This window comes from Dendrobates tinctorius, unplaced genomic scaffold (genome assembly GCF_039654945.1).
Source record: "Dendrobates tinctorius isolate UK_male_01 unplaced genomic scaffold, ASM3965494v1 ptg000182l, whole genome shotgun sequence".
NCBI classification, from domain to species: Eukaryota; Metazoa; Chordata; class Amphibia; order Anura; family Dendrobatidae; genus Dendrobates; species Dendrobates tinctorius.
In genome coordinates, this window is record NW_027361849.1 from 1,063,875 (window position 1) to 1,085,953 (window position 22,079).

General features: G+C 46.6%; 1 protein-coding gene across 1 annotated transcript in view; it reads right to left on the bottom strand.

Moving 5' to 3' along the window:
- Nucleotides 1-22,079, bottom strand: part of SCTR (secretin receptor) — a 203,622-nt gene that overhangs the window by 78,761 nt on the left and 102,782 nt on the right. The window contains exon 5 of the mRNA XM_073551893.1: nt 14,444-14,541. Coding sequence (XP_073407994.1) covers nt 14,444-14,541 — 98 coding nt within the window. The remainder of the gene's footprint in view (nt 1-14,443; nt 14,542-22,079) is intronic.

Genomic DNA, 22,079 nt, shown 5'->3' on the forward strand with positions numbered 1-22,079 from the left:
CTTTTTCTGCTGTGTGTACCAGTGTTCTCCTTTTGCCGCCATGGTTGCCAAATAAAAGATAGAAAAAGAAAAACAGAGAGAAGGGAGGGGATACTCACAAGTACACACAAATGTCTCAGAACTAATAACCACTGAGTCTGTTCTTCAAAACCTATGACGCAGGATTTCCCGCAGGAACCGTGCAGGTTTTTAGTGAGAGGGATGATTGCTCAAACCAAATCTCTAATGCTCTATGATAATCCCACCGCTCTGCCACCAAATTGTGACAACAGGGCTGCCGGTGCCACCAATATGTAACGATCCCACCACTGACCCGGGTATGTCAGCGGACGGAGGGACGCGATGCACTGCCGGCACACGGCTATCACAGGCACAGTGGGGGCATATCTTAGTTATCCCACCACTGACACGTGACCAAAATATACAGCAAGCTAATCTCGCTCTAACAATTTAACGCAGGGGGGTATTTTGGATGCCCCACCACTGCTAGCAACCTTCCAAGAACTGCGGGGATTTATGTATATCCCACTTTCTCAGTTCCACTTTGGAACTCGCAGCTCTCCGGCGCCCCCTTACCCTCAGGTCAGTCAGGGAACTGCACCTAGGATAATTAGTTGCCGGATGGGCTGCTTGCTGTGCACGGGCAATTAGACTACTGCAGTAAGGGAATTATGAATGCTGTGGCCGCAGCCCCCCTTATTCAGCAATATAAGACCCTTCCGGACTGCCAACCAGCCTAACCAACCGCACACACCACGCTGCCACCAGCCACGCTTTACTTAATCAAAGAGTTAATTAAGAGGGTCCGTGGTAAACCCCCAAATTAGTAGCGATTATCTAAAAAAGGTGCATAGTTCGTTTCTTAGAGCATGAAGGCAGACTGATAATATTTTATAATTTATTCCCAAAAATGTGGGCAGTGATTATACAGATAAAAGTTGCTATGAAGTCGAGACATCAAATATGTACAATGCAAATATATGAAAACAACATGGATGAAAGAACAGAAAGCAACACTTACATGTGCTTAGGTGGTATTAGGCAGACCATGTGGGGAAAGAAGGCGGAGTCACACGTCTCCACTCATCTGGGGTTCTTGTCAGCACGGACTCTGCAGCTCCAACTGAGCTCATTGTCCCCTCGCATCCCTTATGGTCCTGGCTGTGTGACCTCAGCAAAAGGGGCCGGCTGGGGAGGTTCCACCCCCCCTACTCTCCAAGTTGAAATTTCACTAAAAACTTATACTAACTATATCTGGACGAGAAAAGCTCATATAAACTCTTGGAGGGTCTAGTTGGTTGTAGTTTATCAAATAAAATAAAACAACATCAGACATGCCATACTTAAGACACTCCATTTGGGAGCAATCCATATCTCAGTTTCTGGAGAGGTTAGAATCATGAAAATTAGGGGTTCGTAAGCTGGCCTCGTGCCCTTCGCAGAAATGTGAGTTTTATATCTCTGTCACGTAGGGTTCTTGTGATATGCTTCTCTTAATATTTCTATACCTGTATTCAAGCCTTGTGGTTTCAGAACAAAAGACATCCTTCCCACTTAGCTGTGCAGGGAGGGGGAGGAGAAGCTGTGAGAGGAAATGCCCGGTATCCTGTTACCAGCAGGCAGAGAGCTGTACACACACACAGCTGCTAAGGAGGGGCAAGGGGGGATGCTGCAAAAGCTGACAGTCTACAATGTCATCACAAGAGTAGCAATGGGAGATTCTGGAATGTTTCAGAAACGTATCTACAGTACATTACACAGGGTCTTAAGTTAGCTAATGTGGTGGGGCCCTGGGACAACACAGCTCCCGCTCCCACCCCAGAGGCATCCACTTCTATGATGAATGGTTTAGACAAATCAGGTTGAACCAGTACCGGAGCAGTCATGAAACTTTTTTTAACAAAGAAAACGCAGCCACAGCTGGAGCTGACCAGTTTTTGAGATCAGCCCCCTTGTGGGTGAAATCAGTGAGGGGTTTGACCACTTGAGAGAACCCCTTGATGAATTTTCTATAGTAATTGACGAAACCCAGAAATCGCTGAAGACCCTTGAGATCTCTGGGTTGCACCCAATCCACAATGGCCTGTACCTTCCTAGGGTCCATACAAAACCCCTCAGTGGACAGGATGACCCCTAGAAAGGACAATTCTTGAGTAAAAAATGAACATTTCTCCAGTTTGGAGTGAGTTCTCCGTGAGCCTCTGGAGAACCGCACGAAGATGACTCATGTGTAGAGTTGAGCGATACCGTCCGATACTTCAAAGTATCGGATCGGAATGGATCGGCCGATCTTTAAAAAAAGTATCGGTATCGCAGATTCCGATACCGGAAGTCCCATTCAAGTCTATGGGACTTCCGGTATCGGAATAAGAAAAACCCTGTTTTTGCCTTGTACAGCCTCTCTGGGGTCTGTATGGGCCTTTCGGGGGGCTGTGCCGGCCTGCCAGGGGGTCTGTGCAGGCTCCGGTGGTCTGTGCCGGCCTGCCGGGGGGGCTGTGCCGGCCTGCCGGTGGTCTGTGCAGGCTCCGGTGGGCTGTGCCGGCCTGCCGGGGGGCTGTGCCGGCCTGCCGGTGGTCTGTGCAGGCTCCGGGGGGCTGTGCCGGCCTGCCGGGGGGGCTGTGCCGGCCTGCCGGGGGGCTGTGCAGGCTCCGGGGGGCTGTGCCGGCCTGCCGGGGGGCTGTGCCGGCCTGCCGGTGGTCTGTGCCGGCCTGCCGGGGGGCTGTGCCGGCCTGCCGGTGGTCTGTGCAGGCTTCGGGGGTCTGTGCAGGCATCGTCCGATGGGACTACAAGTCCCATCGGGCGATGCCTGCTACCATGACAGTGATTGACACATTAGCCAATGATGGGACAGTAGTAGTCCCATCATCCGGCTAATGTGTTGAATGTAAAAAAAAAAAAAAAAAAAAAAAATTACATGCTACATACATGCTACATACATACAACATGCATACTACATACATGCTACATTCATACTACATAAATACTACATGCAACATACATACTACATATATACTACATACATACTACATGCATGCTACATACATACTGCATGCTACATACTACATATATACTACATACATACCACATACATACTACATGCATGCTACATACATACTACATACTACATATATACTACATGCATGCTACATACATACTGCATGCTACATACTACATATATACTACATACATACCACATACATACTACATGCATGCTACATACATACTACATATATACTACATGCATGCTACATACATACTACATATATACTACATGCATACTACATACATACTACATGCTACATACTTACTACATATATACTACATGCATGCTACATACATACTACATGCTACATACATACTACATATATACTACATGCATGCTACATACATACTACATGCTACATACATACTACATGCTACATACATACCACATATATACTACATACATACAATACATTCATACAATACATACATAGACATACAGTACATATAACACAGAGTAACATACTTACCAATACTTGTCACATTGTTCCCCGAAGCCATTGTCTTTTCCGGAATAAATATTAACATAACAAACCACAAAAATACTCACCCATGATCCGAAGCAGTCCACGAGTGTGTCCCACGACGATCTTGGGTAGAGAACTGCAGCATCAGCTGATGCTGCCGTTCTCTACGGGCTGCAGGAATCCAATGACGGAAGGTAGGTATCCTTCCGCACTGTATTCCTCCGCCACTTAAAAAAAAAAAAAGTCCCTAGTCTCACTTTATGCCATTGCTGTGTGGGAATTTCCCACGCAGCAATGGCATAAAGTGAGACTAGGGACTTTTTTTTTTAAGTGGCGGAGGAATACAGTGCGGAAGGATACCTACCTTCCGTCATTGGATTCCTGCAGCCCGTAGAGAACGGCAGCATCAGCTGATGCTGCAGTTCTCTACCCAAGATCATCGTGGGACACACTCGTGGACTGCTTCGGATCGTGGGTGAGTATTTTTGTGGTTTGTTATGTTAATATTTATTCCGGAAAAGACAATGGCTTCGGGGAACAATGTGACAAGTATTGGTAAGTATGTTACTCTATGTTATATGTACTGTATGTCTATGTATGTATTGTATGAATGTATTGTATGTATGTAGTATATATGTGGTATGTATGTAGCATGTAGTATGTATGTAGCATGCATGTAGCATGCAGTATGTATGTAGCATGCATGTAGTATATATGTAGCATGCATGTAGTATATATGTAGTATGTATGTAGCATGTAGCATGTATGTAGTATGTATGTGGTATGTATGTAGCATGTAGTATGTATGTAGCATGCATGTAGTATGTATGTAGTATGTATGTAGTATGTATGTAGCATGCATGTAGCATGCATGTAGCATGCATGTAGTATGTATGTAGTATGTATGTTGCATGCATGTAGCATGCATGTAGCATGCATGTAGTATGTATGTAGTATGTATGTAGCATGTAGCATGTATGTAGTATGTATGTGGTATGTATGTAGCATGTAGTATGTATGTAGCATGCATGTAGTATATATGTAGTATGTATGTAGTATGTATGTAGCATGCATGTGGTATGTATGTAGCATGTATGTAGCATGCATGTAGTATGTATGTAGCATGCATGTAGTATGTATGTAGTATGTATGTAGCATGCATGTAGTATGTATGTAGCATGCATGTAGCATGCATGTAGCATGCATGTAGTATGTATGTAGTATGTATGTAGCATGCATGTAGTATGTATGTAGTATGTATGTAGCATGCATGTAGTATGTATGTAGCATGCATGTAGCATGCATGTAGTATGTATGTAGCATGCATGTAGCATGCATGTAGTATGTATGTAGCATGCATGTAGCATGCATGTAGTATGTATGTAGTATGTATGTAGTATGTATGTAGCATGCAGTATGTATGTAGTATGTATGTAGTATTTTTTTTTTTTTTTTTTTTAACATTTAACACATTAGCCGGATGATGGGACTACTACTGTCCCATCATTGGCTAATGTGTCAATCACTGTCATGGTAGCAGGCATCGCCAGATGGGACTTGTAGTCCCATCGGACGATGCTTGCACAGACCCCCGGACATCAGCACAGCCCCCCGGCAGGCCGGTACAGACCCCCACAGGGTGCACAGACCACCGGCAGGCCGGCACAGCCCCCCGGCAGGCCGGTACAGACCCCCACAGGGTGCACAGACCACCGGCAGGCCGGCACAGCCCCCCGGCAGGCCGGTACAGACCCCCACAGGGTGCACAGACCACCGGCAGGCCGGCACAGCCCCCCGGCAGGCCGGTACAGACCCCGGGCAGTCCACACAGCCCCCCCCGGCAGGCCGGCAGAGACCCCCGGAAGGCCCGAAATGACGGCGCATCATGATGCGCACACACCGCGCATCATGATGACGTCAGGCTGTCAATCAACTTTGAACTTCCGATTCCGATGCCGAATTCCGATATTGAAAAAATATCGGAAGTCGGTATCGGAATTCCGATACAGCAAGTATCGGCCGATACCCGATACTTGCGGTATCGGAATGCTCAACACTACTCATGTGACTTTGTCTATCAGAAGAATATATGAGTACATCATCAAGATAAACTACTACAAAGCGTCCAATAAAATCAGAAAAAACATGGTTAATGAAATTCTGGAATACCACTGGTGCGTTAGTCAAACCGAACAGCATAACCAAATTTTCAAACAGACCCTCAGAGGTGAGAAACGCAGTTTTCCACTCATCCCCCTCCCGCATACGGATGAGATTGTATGCTCCCCTTAGGTCCAACTTAGAGAACCACCTGGCCCCGACAATTGATTGTACAAATCAGGTATCAGTGGTGAGAGGATAAGTGTTTCTTATGCTTATCTTATTCAGTTCTCGAAAATCGAGGCATGGGCATAAACTACCATCCTTTTTTTATTACAAAAAAGAACCCCGCCACCACGGGAGAGACAGAAGACCGAATATGCCCTTTACGGAGGCTCTAAGAGATATACTCCTTCATAGCAGCCCGCTCAGGGCTGGAGAGATTGTACAGATGGACTTTGGGCAATTTGGCAGCGGGAACCAGATCAACAGCACAATCGAATGGGCGGTGTGGTGGTAGAACCTCAGCCTCCTTTTCGGAGAACACATCCTCAAAATCCTTCAGGTACTCTGGAATACCCTCCAGACTGACGGATGACAGACACAGTGGCAAGACAATTTTCAGAACAAGCAGGTCCCCATTTAACAATATCCCTGGACCCCCAGTCAATTACCTGGTTATGCCGTTGCAACCAGGGAAACCCTAACACCAAGCCAGCAGGGAGGTTATCCAAAACAAAGCATGACATGCGCTCCTGGTGTAGGGCCCCCACCCTGAGGGTGAATGCTTTAGAACTGAAATGGAGACCGTCCTTAGTGAGAGGTGTAGCGTCGATAGCCACAATTTTTAAAGGAGTCTCCAACCTAACTGTCCCTAATCTATAGCGGGCCACCAGCTTAGAGTCAATCAGGTTTAAGGATGACCCACACTCTACAAAAGCCAAAGTATGGAAAAAGCCGTTCTCAATCCCAAGTTCCACCATTAACAGTATCTTTGAAAATGAAGAAAAAGGTACCTGGGAGTCTGGGTGACCTCCACAATGATCACCCAGACTCAGCCGCTTGTTAGTCGGTGGACAGGAGGGGCAGTCTTTTTTCCAGTGTCCGGGATCTCCGCAGTAAAAACATAACTTTCCATCACGTCGCCATTTCCTCTCCTTCTCCTGGGGGTTGGCGGCTCCCACCTCCATAGGTTCAGATGGATGCAAAACATCAGGGTTAGCAGGGAAAAATGGAAACCCTCGCTGAGTAACACCTCTCTCCCGCAGTCTCTGATCCATACGGATAGCCTGAGTCATAGCCTCCTCCAGTGAGCTGGGAGGTGGATGGAGAGCCAGAGCGTCCTTCAAGCAATCCGACGGTCCCTTCCTGAACAGACATCTCAGTGCGGAGTCGTCCCAGGACACCTCAGTGGACCATCGACAGAATTCGGAGCTGTACCATTCGGCTGAGTGCATCCCTTGCCCCAGACCCAAAATAGTGTCCTCTGCCACCCTAACACGGTCCGGTTCGTCATAGATAGGTTCTTTGAGGCCCTAGGACTTATCTACCGACATCCATTCAGGGGCAGTAGGGGGCAATGAAAAAGCCCAGGATTGGGGACCCTCCCTAAGAAAGGAGATAACAATCCCCTCCCGCTGAGTCTCATCCCCAGACGATCGGGGTCTAAAGCCCCCGTTACTCACTGCGATATCACTAGCAATATCGCTGTAAAGTCACCGATTTTGTGACGTTGCAGCGATATTGCTAGCGATATCGCTCCATGTAATACTTACCTCCGACCGGCTCCCCCGCTGATTATCGGTGATCGCGCGAAAAGCTCCTGGACCATTCGTCATCGTCGGCCACTTCCTGCGGCGCTTCCTGCTGTGACGACGAGCGACGCGCGGAGCCGGGTGGGAGGACGCAGGATCGCCTCGTCTGACAGGTAAGTAGCGATCCCCGTCCCCTGCGATGTCGCTGGTGAGATCTGCCTGTGTGGCAGCTTACTAGCGACCACCTAGCGATGCACCAGCGATCCTGACCGCGTCATATCGCTGGTCGGGATCGCTGGTGAGTCGCTAGGTGTAACGGTACCCTAAGAGAAAACCATAATTTACAACTCTCCTTGAATAGGTGAAATGTATCTTTTTCACCAGAAAACGTGTCAGGAAGGTTAACTGAGGGTTCAGGAGAGTGCAAAACAACATCTACAGAGTCACCTGGTGGACAAACAATATGAGAGGTGTTTCCCTGCATGGTCTTAATAGTCTCAGTCAGTTCTTTCTGTAAGTGGGTCTGAGACATGACGAGGGACTGATGATTCACAGAAAAGTCCTGCGCCATCTGCCTCAAACTGGACACTTGATCTGCCAAGTTATGCAGCAGATCCATGACCAAAGAAAAAAAAGTGCAAAATCCCGTTTAAATGTATGGGTTAGTGATAATGTAGTGAAACTTCCACCAGGGGGAGCTGGTGAGGGAAGAGAGGTTACACACTAAGGCCGGGATCACACACAGCGAGATACGGCCGAGTCTCGCAGGTTAAAACCAAGCTCTGGCGCCAGCACTCTGGAGCGGAGCGTGCAGCCGCACAGCAATACAGGGAGCTGCACGCTCCGGAGTGCCGGTGCCAGAGCTTGGTTTTAACCTGCGAGACTCGGCCGTATCTCGCTGTAGTGTGACTCCGGCCTAAGAGCAGCAACTCTGAGCAACAGCACAGGTGACACAGGCAACGAGAGAGAATAGTCAGACGAACCGAGTCAGAAACTAACAGGAGCAGACGTACCAGAAGGAGGAGCAATACACGTAGTCAAAATACCAAGCCAAGGGTCAGAAAGCCAGAACATGAGCACAGGGTCCAAAACGTGAGACGAAATACGTGGTCGGGGAAGAAGCCGGGGAGTCAGATGCCAGAGAGGGAACATAGGAGCAGAGACGAATACCAAGAGACGGGGTCAGAAATCAGTCCGGGTCATACACGTGAATATCTGTCAAAGGCAGGAGGATCACCAAGGTACAAGGGTCAGAGGCTCTAAACTGGAAGCTACAGCCATCACTAACACTGGTCATCAGGCTGTGAGAGACTGAAATAGCCCAGCTAGCTCCAGAACGAGGCTGAGGAGACTAACTCCCGCATGACCAGTCCAGAGTGAAGACAGCAGAAAATAAACTCCGGACTGGACCATGACATCCTCCCTTGTTTCAGTATACCATCCTACCTGCGCCCTGCGTTCTGCTTATGTCAAGTATAGCGTGGCACGACCACAAGGTGCACAAGTAGGTTACCCAGACCCAAGTGGATAATAATAAAGTAACTTGGCACTCAACTGAATTGTCCTTTTTAGGTGAAGTTTTTATTTATGTGCAGTCCTACAAAAAGACGTTTCGGCCTACACTTGGCCTTCGTCAGTCCGACTGCTGTCTATATAGTATGAAGAAACGTATGTCCACGAGCAAAATAATTTTTTGTAAGTACCTGCTTCCAAATATGGTGTAGGCCTATAGCAGGCTTCCAATTACCCTAAAGGCGTGCTGTGCTGGTAAATCAATTAGATGCAATATATTCCATAAGGAAATGAGGAGAGGTTCCCGCTGGATTGCTGAAGCAATATACCTGTAGAAAATGTCTGTACTGAGACCGGTAGCAAAAGGCCCGTATGGGGCATATAATAGTAGCTTGCAGGTGAGACTGGCAGCCTAAGGCTAATATGGGGCTTATACAATAGAAGTAGGTTGCAAGTGTGCTGGGCTGAACGCGGTATCCAAGCTTCCAAATGGCGGCGGATACCGCGTTCAGCCCTGCACACTTGCAACCTACTTCTATAAGCCCCATATTATCCTTAGGCTGCCGGTCTCACCTGCAAGCTACTATTATATGCTCCATACGGGCCTTTTGCTACCGGTCTCAGTACATTTTCTACAGGTATATTGCTTCAGCAATCCAGCGGGAACCTCTCCTCATTTCCTTATGGAATATATTGCATCTAATTGATTTACCAGCACAGCACGCCTTTAGGGTAATTGGAAGCCTGCTATAGGCCTACACCATATTTGGAAGCAGGTACTTACAAAAAATTATTTTGCTCGTGGACATACGTTTCTTCATACTATATAGACAGCAGTCGGACTGACGAAGGCCAAGTGTAGGCCGAAACGTCTTTTTGTAGGACTGCACATAAATAAAAACTTCACCTAAAAAGGACAATTCAGTTGAGTGCCAAGTTACTTTATTATTACTCCGTTCTGCTGATGACCTGAGGTTAGCATCCTCAATAGTCAGAACCTCCCACTCCCGTCTCCAAGACTTTACACGTGCTGCGCCAATTCTTTGGAATGCACTTCCCAGGTCAATACGATTAGTCCCCAATCCCCACAATTTTAAGCGTGCCCTGAAAACGCATTTATTCAGACTGGCCTATCGCCTCAACACATTAACCTAACCTATCCCTGTGTGGCAGAGCCAAAAGTTTTACCATAACCAGATTCCCGCATCATGTTCCCACATGCTTTATGCATCCATCAGCCCTCTGTGTCTGTACTGTTACACACTTAACATTATGACTGGTCCATACAATCAGGGTAACTGTTACCACCCACCTTTCGTGTCTCCCTCTTTCCTCATAGACTGTAAGCTTGCGAGCAGGGCCCTCACTCCTCTTGGTATCTGTTATGATCTATGTGATTATTGTTATGCTGTAATGTCTATTGTCTGTACAAATCCCCTCTGAAATGTAAAGCGCTGCGGAATATGTCGGCGCTATAGAAATACAATGTATTATTATTATAAGGCATCATCATGGTGCTGTCCACATGGTCTCGTCAGATTAGAAGAATGGCGCGCAGTGGTCCGTTCTGTGCTGCAAGTGAAATTAGATGTCACCTACTAAGAGTAAGATGTTAAGTGTCTACACAAACCTTTAGAGGGCGTCAGCACGACATTGTGCTTCAATCCGGACATCCGGCTACAGGGGTCCACTGACCTCATACCACCCGTCCCAAAGGTGATCATGGCACATTTCAAGACGGCAATGGAGACTGGAATGGAGGTCTACCCTCTTCAGGGACGAGTCACACTTTTCTCTTCCACGCAATGATATCCAATGATTAGTGTGGAGATGACAAGGGCAGATCCATGAGGAGGACTTCATGAAGGCACGCAATACCAGTCCTACTCTCAGGATTATGGTGGGGGGGGACATAATGTTCTGTAGTCGGACACATCTAGTCTTCATTCCAAATCACTAACTGCTTGCGATATATTGGTTTGTTAGTGGACCCAGTGGTGCAGCTATTTCTCCAAAGTGTCCAAAGAGCCATTTTTCCACATCAAATCCTCATACTGCATATTCCTCGCACTACTGTGAGCGACTGTGTGGCCTAAACCTGCTCTCGTGGCTGCAGCGTCTTGTGACTAGTCTACCACTGGGCACATCGTGAACGTCATTGGTCGATGATGACATAGGAGCTGCCGGTAGCATCTCTGGACTTGTCTCCATCGAGCACATCAGGGACGTCATTGATCGGTGATTACACAGGAGCTACTGGCAGCGTCTCCACTCTTGTCTCCCTCAAGCACGTTGGCAAAATCATTGGTTGGTGATTACACAGGAGCTGCTGGCAGCATCTCCAGACCTGGCTCCAGAGAGCACATCAGGAATGTCAATGGTCGGTGATTACACAGTAGCTCTCGGCAGCTTCTCCAGACTTGTCTCCATCAACTACATCCAGGACGTCATTGGTCGGTGATTACACAGGAGCTGTCGGCAGCGTCTCCTGACATGTCTTCATCGAGCACATCGGGGACGACATTAATCAGTGACAACACAGGAGCTGTCTGCAGCGCCTTCGGACTTTTCTCCATCAAGCACATTGGGGATGTGATTGGTCGGTGATTACACAGGAGCTGCCAGTAGCGTCTCTGAAGTTGTCTCCATAGAGCACATTGGGGACATCATTGGCCGGTGATTACACAGGAGCTGTCAGCAGTGTCTCCCAAGTTGACTCCATCGAGCACATCGAGGACGTCATTGGTCTGTGATTACACAGGAGCTGTCAGCAGTGTCTCCAGAGTTGTTTCCATCGAGCACATCGGGGACGTCATTATTCGGTGATTACACAGGAGCTGTTGGCAGCATCTCCAGACTTGTCTCCATAGAGCACATCGGGGACATCACCGGTGATTACACAGGAGCTGTTGACAGCATCTCCAGACTTGTCTCCATCGAGCACATTGGGGATGTGATTGGTCTGTGATTACACAGGAGCTGCTGACAGTGTCTCTGGAGTTGTCTCCATAGAGCACATTGGAGACGTCATTGGTCGGTGATTACACAGGAGCTGCTGGCAGCATCTCCAGACTTGTCTCCATAGAGCACATCGGGGACATCACCGGTGATTACACAGGAGCTGTTGGCAGCATCTCCAGACTTGTCTCCATTGAGCACATCGGGGATGTGATTGGTCGGTCATTACACAGGAGCTGCCGACAGTGTCTCTGGAGTTGTCTCCATAAAGCACATTAGAGACGTCATTGGTCGGTGATTACACAGGAGCTGCTGGCAGCATCTCCAGACTTGTCTTCATAGAGCACATCGGGGACATCACCGGTGATTACACAGGAGCTGTTGGCAGCGTCTCCTGAGTTGTCTCCATCGAGCACATCGGGGACGTCATTGGTCCGTGATTACACAGGAGCTGTCGGCAGCGTTTCCTGAATTTTCTCCATCGAGCACATCGGGGATGTCATTAGTCGTTGATAACACAGGAGCTGGCGGCAGCGTCTCCTGAGTTGTCTCCATAGAGCACATCGGGGACGTCTTAATCGTTGATAACACAGGAGCTGGCGGCAGCGTCTCCTGAGTTGTCTCCATCGAGCACATCCAGAACGTCGTTGGTCTATGACTACACAGGAGCTGCTGGCAGCGGATCGAGATGATCTATACATTCAGTGGCAGAACCTTCCTCAGAAGACCATTAATGACCTCAGTGAAAGCAGCTGAGGCCGGAGGTGCTGGGATTTCTGCAGGAGGCTCAGAGTCCGGACTGGAGAATCCAGAGGTTGTGATAATGTTGAAATTTCCACCATGTGCAGATCGATGACGTCTCCGTCCGGTGATCTCCATCATCCTCCACTTCTCCTTCTTGGTGTTGTAATTTCAATGTGTAAGAATACAGCTCTGGTAAAAATCAAGAGCCGACTGCGGTGTTTTATAAAAATCCGCTTCTCTCCATGTCTGACAGCCATTCCTCCATTCCAGTGTCAGGTGAATTCCAACCAGAGTCCACCTCATTCTACTCAATGTGCTTCTGATCAGGTGATCACCTGGACCAAATCTTATCTAACGAAAGAAAGTATAAAAACCCTGCTGTGGTGTTCATAGTCCTCCTGCAATAGGACAAGCTGGACGGCAAAACAAGTGCTAGTAACATCCCAAAAGTTATAGGAATGAAAAAATAACTTATAACCATGCCAAAGGAGATGAAAAGAAAAGTCTCGAGTGAGGAAAAGAAGGGCTCAATTCTGACTTTACTAGCAGAGGGATACAGTGAGCGCCATGTTGTCTCCATCCTTAAAATTTCTAAGACGGCAGTCCATTACAACAAGGTCAAGCAGCAGACATTGGGGACAACAAAGATACAGACCAGCAGAGGGCAAAACGGCTCTCCACTGACCGGGATGACAGTCATCTTATTCAAATGTCACTCAGCAACCGCAGGATGACATCAAGTGACCTACAAAAGGAATGGCAAATGGCAGCTGGGGTGAAGTGCACGGCAAGAACCGTTCGCAACAGGCTCCTAGAGGCAGGGCTCATGTCATGTAAAGCTAGAAAAAAGCCTTTCATCATTGAGAAGCAAAGGAGAGCCAGGCTGAAGTTTGCCAAAGACCATAAGGATTGGACCATAAAGGACTGGAGTAAGGTAATCTTCTCTGATGAGTCTAATTTTCAGCTTTGCCCAACACCTGGGCGTCTAATGGTTAGTCGGAGACCTGGAGAGGCGTACAAGCCACAGTGTCTTGCACCCACTGTGAAATTAGGTGGAGGATCGGTGATGATGTGGGGAGGCTTCAGCAAGGCTGGAATTGGGCAGGTTAATCTTTGTGAAGGACGTATGAATCAAGCCGCATACAAGGTAATCCTGGAAAAACAGCGGTTTCCTTCTGCTCAGGCAATGTTCCCCAACTCTGAGGACAGTGCGCCATGCCACACAGCTAGGGCAATCGATGTGTGGATGAAGGACCACCACATCAAATCCCTGTCATGGCCGCCCAATCTCCAGACCTGAACCCCACTGAAAACCTCTGGAATGTAATCAGGAGGAAGATGGAGAGTCACAAGCCATCAGACAAAGAAGAACTGCTGACGTGTGTCCCAGGAGCGGCATAAGGTCACCCAAAATCAGAGTGAGAGACTGGTGGAAAGCAGCCAAGACGCAGGAAAGCTGGGATTAACTATCATGGGGATTCCACAGAATACTGATCTCTGAACTCTTCCTGAGGTAAATCATTAGTATTGTTGTTTCTAAATGATTATGAACTTGTTTTCTGCATTTTTTATTTGACCATTTCTCATTTTCTGAAAATACAAAATTTATTGCTTGGAAATTTGGAGACGACATGTCAGAAGTTTATAGAATAAAAGAGCAATTTACATATTACTCAGAAATATAAAGAGGAAAATCAGAGAAACTGAACATTGTGCAGCGGTCTATTAATGTTTACCAGAGCTGTATATATATATATATACTGTATATGTACACACTACACAGAAGTATCACTCCCATCATCACTGCTCACAATCTACTCTTATTATAACATACAAACAAAATAAATCGGACAAGGCACTAATCACCTAAATGACAGTAGGAGCAGAAGGGCCAGAAGCAGGGAGCTCAGCGAGGTGCCATAGCCCACTGTATACAGGGTCTTCAGATGCATATAATATTCCTGCTGTAAAGACACAAACAGCGAAGATCTGTGATAAATACATGAAAAAAATAATAGTAAAGTCCTAAATATGATGGGAATGTAGTGATGCAGTGTATTTTATATGTAGTATACTAGATGGAGGGCGAAGGTATCGCATCGGGAGGGCGGTAATGTCGTGATGGGGGCTGGCTTTTTCCCCCCCATTTGCTCACCCACCTATCCACTCTCTCTTTCCCCATGTGCTGACTTCTCCCGTCTGCGCTCTCTTCTTTGACCTGTCTACCCCATGTGCTGTCCCCCTTGTCTGCTGTCTCTCTCCTTCCTGTGTTCTCCCCTCATGTGCTGTCCCGTTTGAGCTGTCTCCCCCTGTGCTCTGTCTCTCACCTCTGTGACCGTGTACGGAGCATACCATATCTCCTGGGCAGGGGAGGAAGCAAAAGACAATACTGACATTGCAGCAGGAGATCGCAGAGGATACATGTTGTGAGGTAAAATATTGTTTAAAAAATGAAATATTTTACCTCACAACATGTATCCTCTGCGATCTCCTGCTGTAATGTCAGTGTTGTCTTTTGCTGCCTCCCCTGCCCAGGAGATGTGGTATGCTCCGTACACGGTCAGACACAGACAATTTTTAAAAATGAATTCCGTTCATGGGAAAACCCCTTTAATGTGGCCGGCTTCCTCTGCCTGTAGACACGTCCCGCATCTGACACCGGGATCAGCCGAATGATTCACTGCACCTGCGCAGTAAATCAGACCACCACCATCTTTGTGCAGACATATAGCGGCGGTCACATTAAAACTGCGCATGCGCTCCTCCTGTACAAAGATGGCGTTGGTCAGTGAATCATTTGGTTGATCACGGAGGCGGCGTGTTCACAAAGGGGTTCCGCTGGTGATACCGCGCAAGAGGCTGCGTAGGCGTATACAGTGTTTGTGTGTGTGTGTGGTGCAACGGTATTCCGCTGGTGGTACCGCGCAAGAGGCTGGTACCAGCAGCAGTTTCCATATTGAGACATCCATCACTTGGGTCTCCCAATATGGCGGTCGGTGAACTTCCGTCGCTAGGAATTCTGGGATCCGGACACATCTGGTCGGAACAGGGTGTGAAGACATTGCAAGGTAATTATATATTAAGATGGGGGTACAGTGATGCAGTATATTTTATACTAGCTGAAGAGCCCGACGCTGCCCGGGCATAGTAACTAACTGTGGATAGCTATAGCAAATTATAAATACAGCCTCCATCCCATAGGCCCGTGCCCATATACCCATCACACATCCTCCATCCCATAGTCCTGTCCCCATATACCCATCACACATCCTCCATCCCATAGTCCCGTGCCCATATACCCATCATACACATCCTCCATCCCATAGTCCAGTCCCCATATACCCATCATACACATCCTCCATCCCATAGTCCAGTCCCCATATACCCATCATACACATCCTCCATCCCATAGTCCCGTGCCCATATACCCATCATACATATCCTCCATCCCATAGTCCTGTGCCCATATACCCATCACACATCCTCCATCCCATAGTCCAGTGCCCATATACCCATCACACATCCTCCATCCCATAGTCCAGTGCCCATATACCCATCATACATATCCTCCATCCCATAGTCCCGTGTCCATATACCCATCATACATATCCTCCATCCCATAGTCCAGTGCCCATATACCCATCACACATCCTCCATCCCATAGTCCAGTGCCCATATACCCATCACACATCCTCCATCCCATAGTCCAGTGCCCATATACCCATCATACACATCCTCCATCCCATAGTCCAGTGCCCATATACCCATCATACATATCCTCCATCCCATAGGCCCGTGCTCATATACCCATCACACATCCTCCATCCCATAGTCCAGTGCCCATATACCCATCATACATATCCTCCATCCCATAGGCCCGTGCCCATATACCCATCACACATCCTCCATCCCATAGTCCAGTGCCCATATACCCATCATACATATTCTCCATCCCATAGTCCCGTGCCCATATACCCATCACACATCCTCCATCCCATAGTCCAGTGCCCATATACCCATCATACATATCCTCCATCCCATAGGCCCATGCTCATATACCCATCATACATATTCTCCATCCCATAGTCCCGTGCCCATATACCCATCACACATCCTCCATCCCATAGTCCAGTGCCCATATACCCATCATACATATCCTCCATCCCATAGGCCCGTGCCCATATACCCATCACACATCCTCCATCCCATAGTCCAGTGCCCATATACCTGTCATACATATCCTCCATCCCATAGTCCCGTGCCCATATACCCATCATACATATCCTCCATCCCATAGTCCAGTCCCCATATACCCATCATACACATCCTCCATCCCATAGTCCCGTGCCCATATACCCATCATACACATCCTCCATCCCATAGTCCCGTGCCATGTACCCATCATACATATCCACCATCCCATAGTCCCGTGCCCATATACCCATCAAACATATCCACCATCCCATAGTCCCGTGCCCATATACCCATCATACACATCCTCCATCCCATAGTCCAGTGCCCATATACCCATCATACATATCCTCCATCCCATAGTCCCGTGCCCATATACCCATCACACATCCTCCATCCCATAGTCCCGTGCCCATATACCCATCATACATATCCTCCATCCCATAGTCCCGTGCCCATATACCCATCATACATATCCTCCATCCCATAGTCCCGTGCCATATACCCATCATACATATCCACCATCCCATAGTCCCGTGCCCATATACCCATCATACATATCCACCATCCCATAGTCCCGTGCCCATATACCCATCATACATATCCTCCATCCCATAGTCCCGTGCCCAAATACCCATCACACATCCTCCATCCCATAGTCCCGTGCCCATATACCCATCACACATCCTCCATCCCATAGTCCAGTCCCCATATACCCATCATACACATCCTCCATCCCATAGCCCCGTGCCCATATACCCATCACACATCCTCCATCCCATAGTCCAGTCCCCATATACCCATCATACACATCCTCCATCCCATAGCCCCGTGCCCATATACCCATCACACATCCTCCATCCCACAATCTCATGCCCATATACCCATCATGCATCCTCCATCCCATAGTCCCATGCCCATATACCCATCACACATTCTCCATCCCATAGTCCCGTGCCCATATACCCATCACGCATCTTCCATCCCATAGGCCCGTGCCCATATACCCATCATACATATCCTCCATCCCATAGTCCCGTGCCCATATACCCATCACGCATCTTCCATCCCATAGGCCCGTGCCCATGTACCCATCACACATCCTCCATCCCATAGTCGAGTGCCCATATACCCATCACACATCCTCCATCCCATAGTCCCAAGCCCAAATACCCGCCATCACACATCCTTCATCTCATAGTCCCGTGCCCATATACCCATCATACATATCCGCCATCCCATAGTCGAGTGCCCATATACCCATCACACATCCTCCATCCCATAGGCCCGTGCCCATATATCCATCACACATCCTCCATCCCATAGTCCCTTGCCCATATACCCGTCATACATACCCTCCATCCCATAGTCCAGTGCCCATATACCCATCATACATATTCGCCATCCCATAGTCGAGTGCCCATATACCCATCACACATCCTCCATCCCATAGTCCCGTGCCCATATACCCATCATACACATCTCCATCCCATAGGCCCGTGCCCATATACCCATCATACACATCCTCCATCCCATAGGCCCGTGCCCATATACCCATCATACATATCCTCCATCCCATAGTCCCGTGCCCATATACCCATCATACATATTCGCCATCCCATAGTCGAGTGCCCATATACCCATCACACATCCTCCATCCCATAGTCCCGTGCCCATATACCCATCATACACATCTCCATCCCATAGGCCCGTGCCCATATACCCATCATACACATCCTCCATCCCATAGGCCCGTGCCCATATACCCATCATACATATCCTCCATCCCATAGTCCCGTGCCCATATACCCATCATACATATCCTCCATCCCATAGTAGAGTGCCCATATACGCATCACACATCCTCCATCCCATAGTCCAGTGCCCATATACCCATCATACATAGCCTCCATCCCATAGTCCCGTGCCCATATACCCATCATACATATCCTCCAACCCATAGTCCCGTGTCCATATACATATTCGCCATCCCATAGTCCCGTGCCCATATACCCGTCATACATATCCTCCATCCCATAGTCCCGTGCCCATATACCCATCATACATATCCTCCATCCCATAGTCGAGTGCCCATATACCCATCATACATATCCTCCAACCCATAGTCCCGTGTCCATATACATATTCACCATCCCATAGTCCAGTGCCCATATACCCGTCATACATATCCTCCATCCCATAGTCCCGTGCCCATATACCCATCATACATATCCTCCATCCCATAGTCCCGTGCCCATATACCCATCATACACATCCTCCATTCCATTTTATATATAGTATATGGGGATGCAGTGGTGCAGTATATTTTATATATAGTATATGGGGATGGAGTGATGTAGTATATTTTATATACAGTCATGGCCAAAAGTATTGACACCCCTGCAATTCTGTCAGATAATACTCAGTTTCTTCCTGAAAATTATTGCAAACACAAATTCTTTGGTATTATTATCTTCATTTAATTTGTCTTAAATGAAAAAACACAAAAAGAATTGTGCTAAAGCCAAATTGGATATAATTCCACACCAAACATAAAAACGAGGGTGGACAAAAGTATTGGCACTGTGCGAAAAATCATGTGATGCTTCTTTAATTTGTGTAATTAACAGCACCTGTAACTTACCTGTGGCACCTAACAGGTGTTGGCAATAACTAAATCACACTTGCAGCCAGCTGACATGGATTAAAGTTGACTCAACCTCTGTCCTGTGTCCTTGTGTGTACCACATTGAGGATGGAGAAAAGAAAGAAGACCCAAGAACTGTCTGAGGACTTGAGAAACCAAATTGTGAGGAAGCATGAGCAATCTCAAGGCTACAAGTCCATCTCCAAAGACCTGAATGTTCCTGTGTCTACTGTGTGCAGTGTCATCAAGAAGTGTAAAGCCCATGGCACTGTGGCTAACCTCCCTAGATGTGGACGGAAAAGAAACATTGACAAGAGATTTCAACTCAAGATTGTGCGGATGTTGGATAAAGAACCTCGACTAGCATCCAAACAAGTTCAAGCTGCCCTGCAGTCCGAGGGTACAACAGTGTCAACCCGTACTATCCGTCGGCGTCTGAATGAAAAGGGACTGTATGGTAGGAGACCCAGGAAGACTCCACTTCTTAACCCGAGACACAAAAAAGCCAGGCTGGAGTTTGCCAAAACTTACCTGAAAAAGCATAAAACATTTTGGAAGAATGTTCTCTGGTCAGAGGAGACAAAAGTAGAGCTTTTTGGGCAAAGGCATCAACATAGAGTTTACAGGAGAAAAAAAGAGGCATTCAAAGAAAAGAACACGGTCCCTACAGTCAAACATGGCGGAGGTTCCCTGATGTTTTGGGGTTGCTTTGCTGCCTCTGACACTGGACTGCTTGACCGTGTGCATGGCATTATGATGTGTGAAGACTACCAACAAATTTTGCAGCATAATGTAGGGCCCACTGTGAGAAAGCTGGGTATCCCTCAGAGGTCATGGGTCTTCCAGCAGGACAATGATCCAAAATACACTTCAAGAAGCACTAGAAAATGGTTTGAGAGAAAGCACTGGAGACTTCTAAGGTGGCCAGCAATGAGTCCAGACCTGAATCCCATAGAACACCTGTGGAGAGATCTAAAAATGGCAGTTTGGAGAAGGCCCCCTTCAAATATCAGGGACCTGGAGCAGTTTGCCAAAGAAGAATGGTCTAAAATTCCAGCAGAGCATTGTAAGAAACTCATTGATGGTTACTGGAAGCGGTTGGACGCAGTTATTTTGGCTAAAGGTTGTGCAACCAAGTATTAGACTGAGGGTGCCAATACTTTTGTCTGGCCCATTTTGAGAGTTTTGTGTGAAATGATCAATGTTTTGCTTTTTGCTTCATTCTCTTTTGTGTTTTTTCATTTCAGACAAATTAAATGAAGATAATAATACCAAAGAATTTTTGTTTGTAATCAATTTCAGGAAGAAACCGAGTATTATCTGACAGAACTGCAGGGGTGTCAATACTTTTGGCCATGACTGTATAGTATATGGGGATGCAGTGATGTAGTATATTTTATATATAGTATATGGGGGTGCAGTGATGCAGTATATTTTATATATAGTGTACGGTGGTGCAGTGATGCAGTATATTTTATATATAATATATGGGGATGCAGTGATGCAGTATATTTTATATATAGTATACGGGGGTGCAGTGATGCAGTATATTTTATATATAGTATACAGGGGTGCAGTAATGCAGTATATTTTATATATAGTATACGGGGGTGCAGTGATGCAGTATATTTTATATATAGTATACAGGGGTGCAGTGATGCAGTATATTTTATATATAGTATACGGGGGTGCAGTTATGCAGTATATTTTATATATAGTATACGGGGGTGCAGTGATGCAGTATATTTTATATATAGTATATGGGGATGCAGTGATGCAGTATATTTTATATATAGTATACGGAGGTGCAGTGATGCAGTATATTTTATATATAGTATATGGGGATGCAGTGATGCAGTATATTTTATATATAGTATATGGGGATGCAGTGATGCAGTATATTTTATATATAGTATACGGAGGTGCAGTGATGCAGTATATTTTATATATAGTATACGGGGGTGCAGTGATGCAGTATATTTTATATATAGTATATGCAGATGCAGTGATGCAGTATATTTTATATATAGTATACGGGGGTGCAGTGATGCAGTATATTTTATATATAGTATATGGGGGTGCAGTGATGCAGTATATTTTATATATAGTATACGGGGGTGCAGTGATGCAGTATATTTTATATATAGTATATGGGGATGCAGTGATGCAGTATATTTTATATATAGTATATGGGGATGCAGTGATGAAGTATATTTTATATATAGTATATGGGGATGTAGTGATGCAGTATATTTTATATATAGTGTACGGGGGTACAGTGATGCAGTATATTTTATATATAGTACATGGGGATGCAGTATATTTTATATATAGTATATGGGGGTGCAGTGATGCAGTATATTTTCTATATAGTATATGGGGATGCAGTTATGCAGTACATTTTATATATAGTATACGGGGGTGCAGTGATGCAGTATATTTTATAAATAGTATATGGGGGTGCAGTGATGCAGTATATTTTATATATAGTATATGGGGATGCAGTGATGCAGTATATTTTATATATAGTATATGGGGATGCAGTGATGCAGTATATTTTATATATAGTATACGGGGGTGCAGTGATGCACTATATTTTATATATAGTATACAGGGGTGCAGTGATGCAGTATATTTTATATATAGTATAAGGGGGTGCAGTGA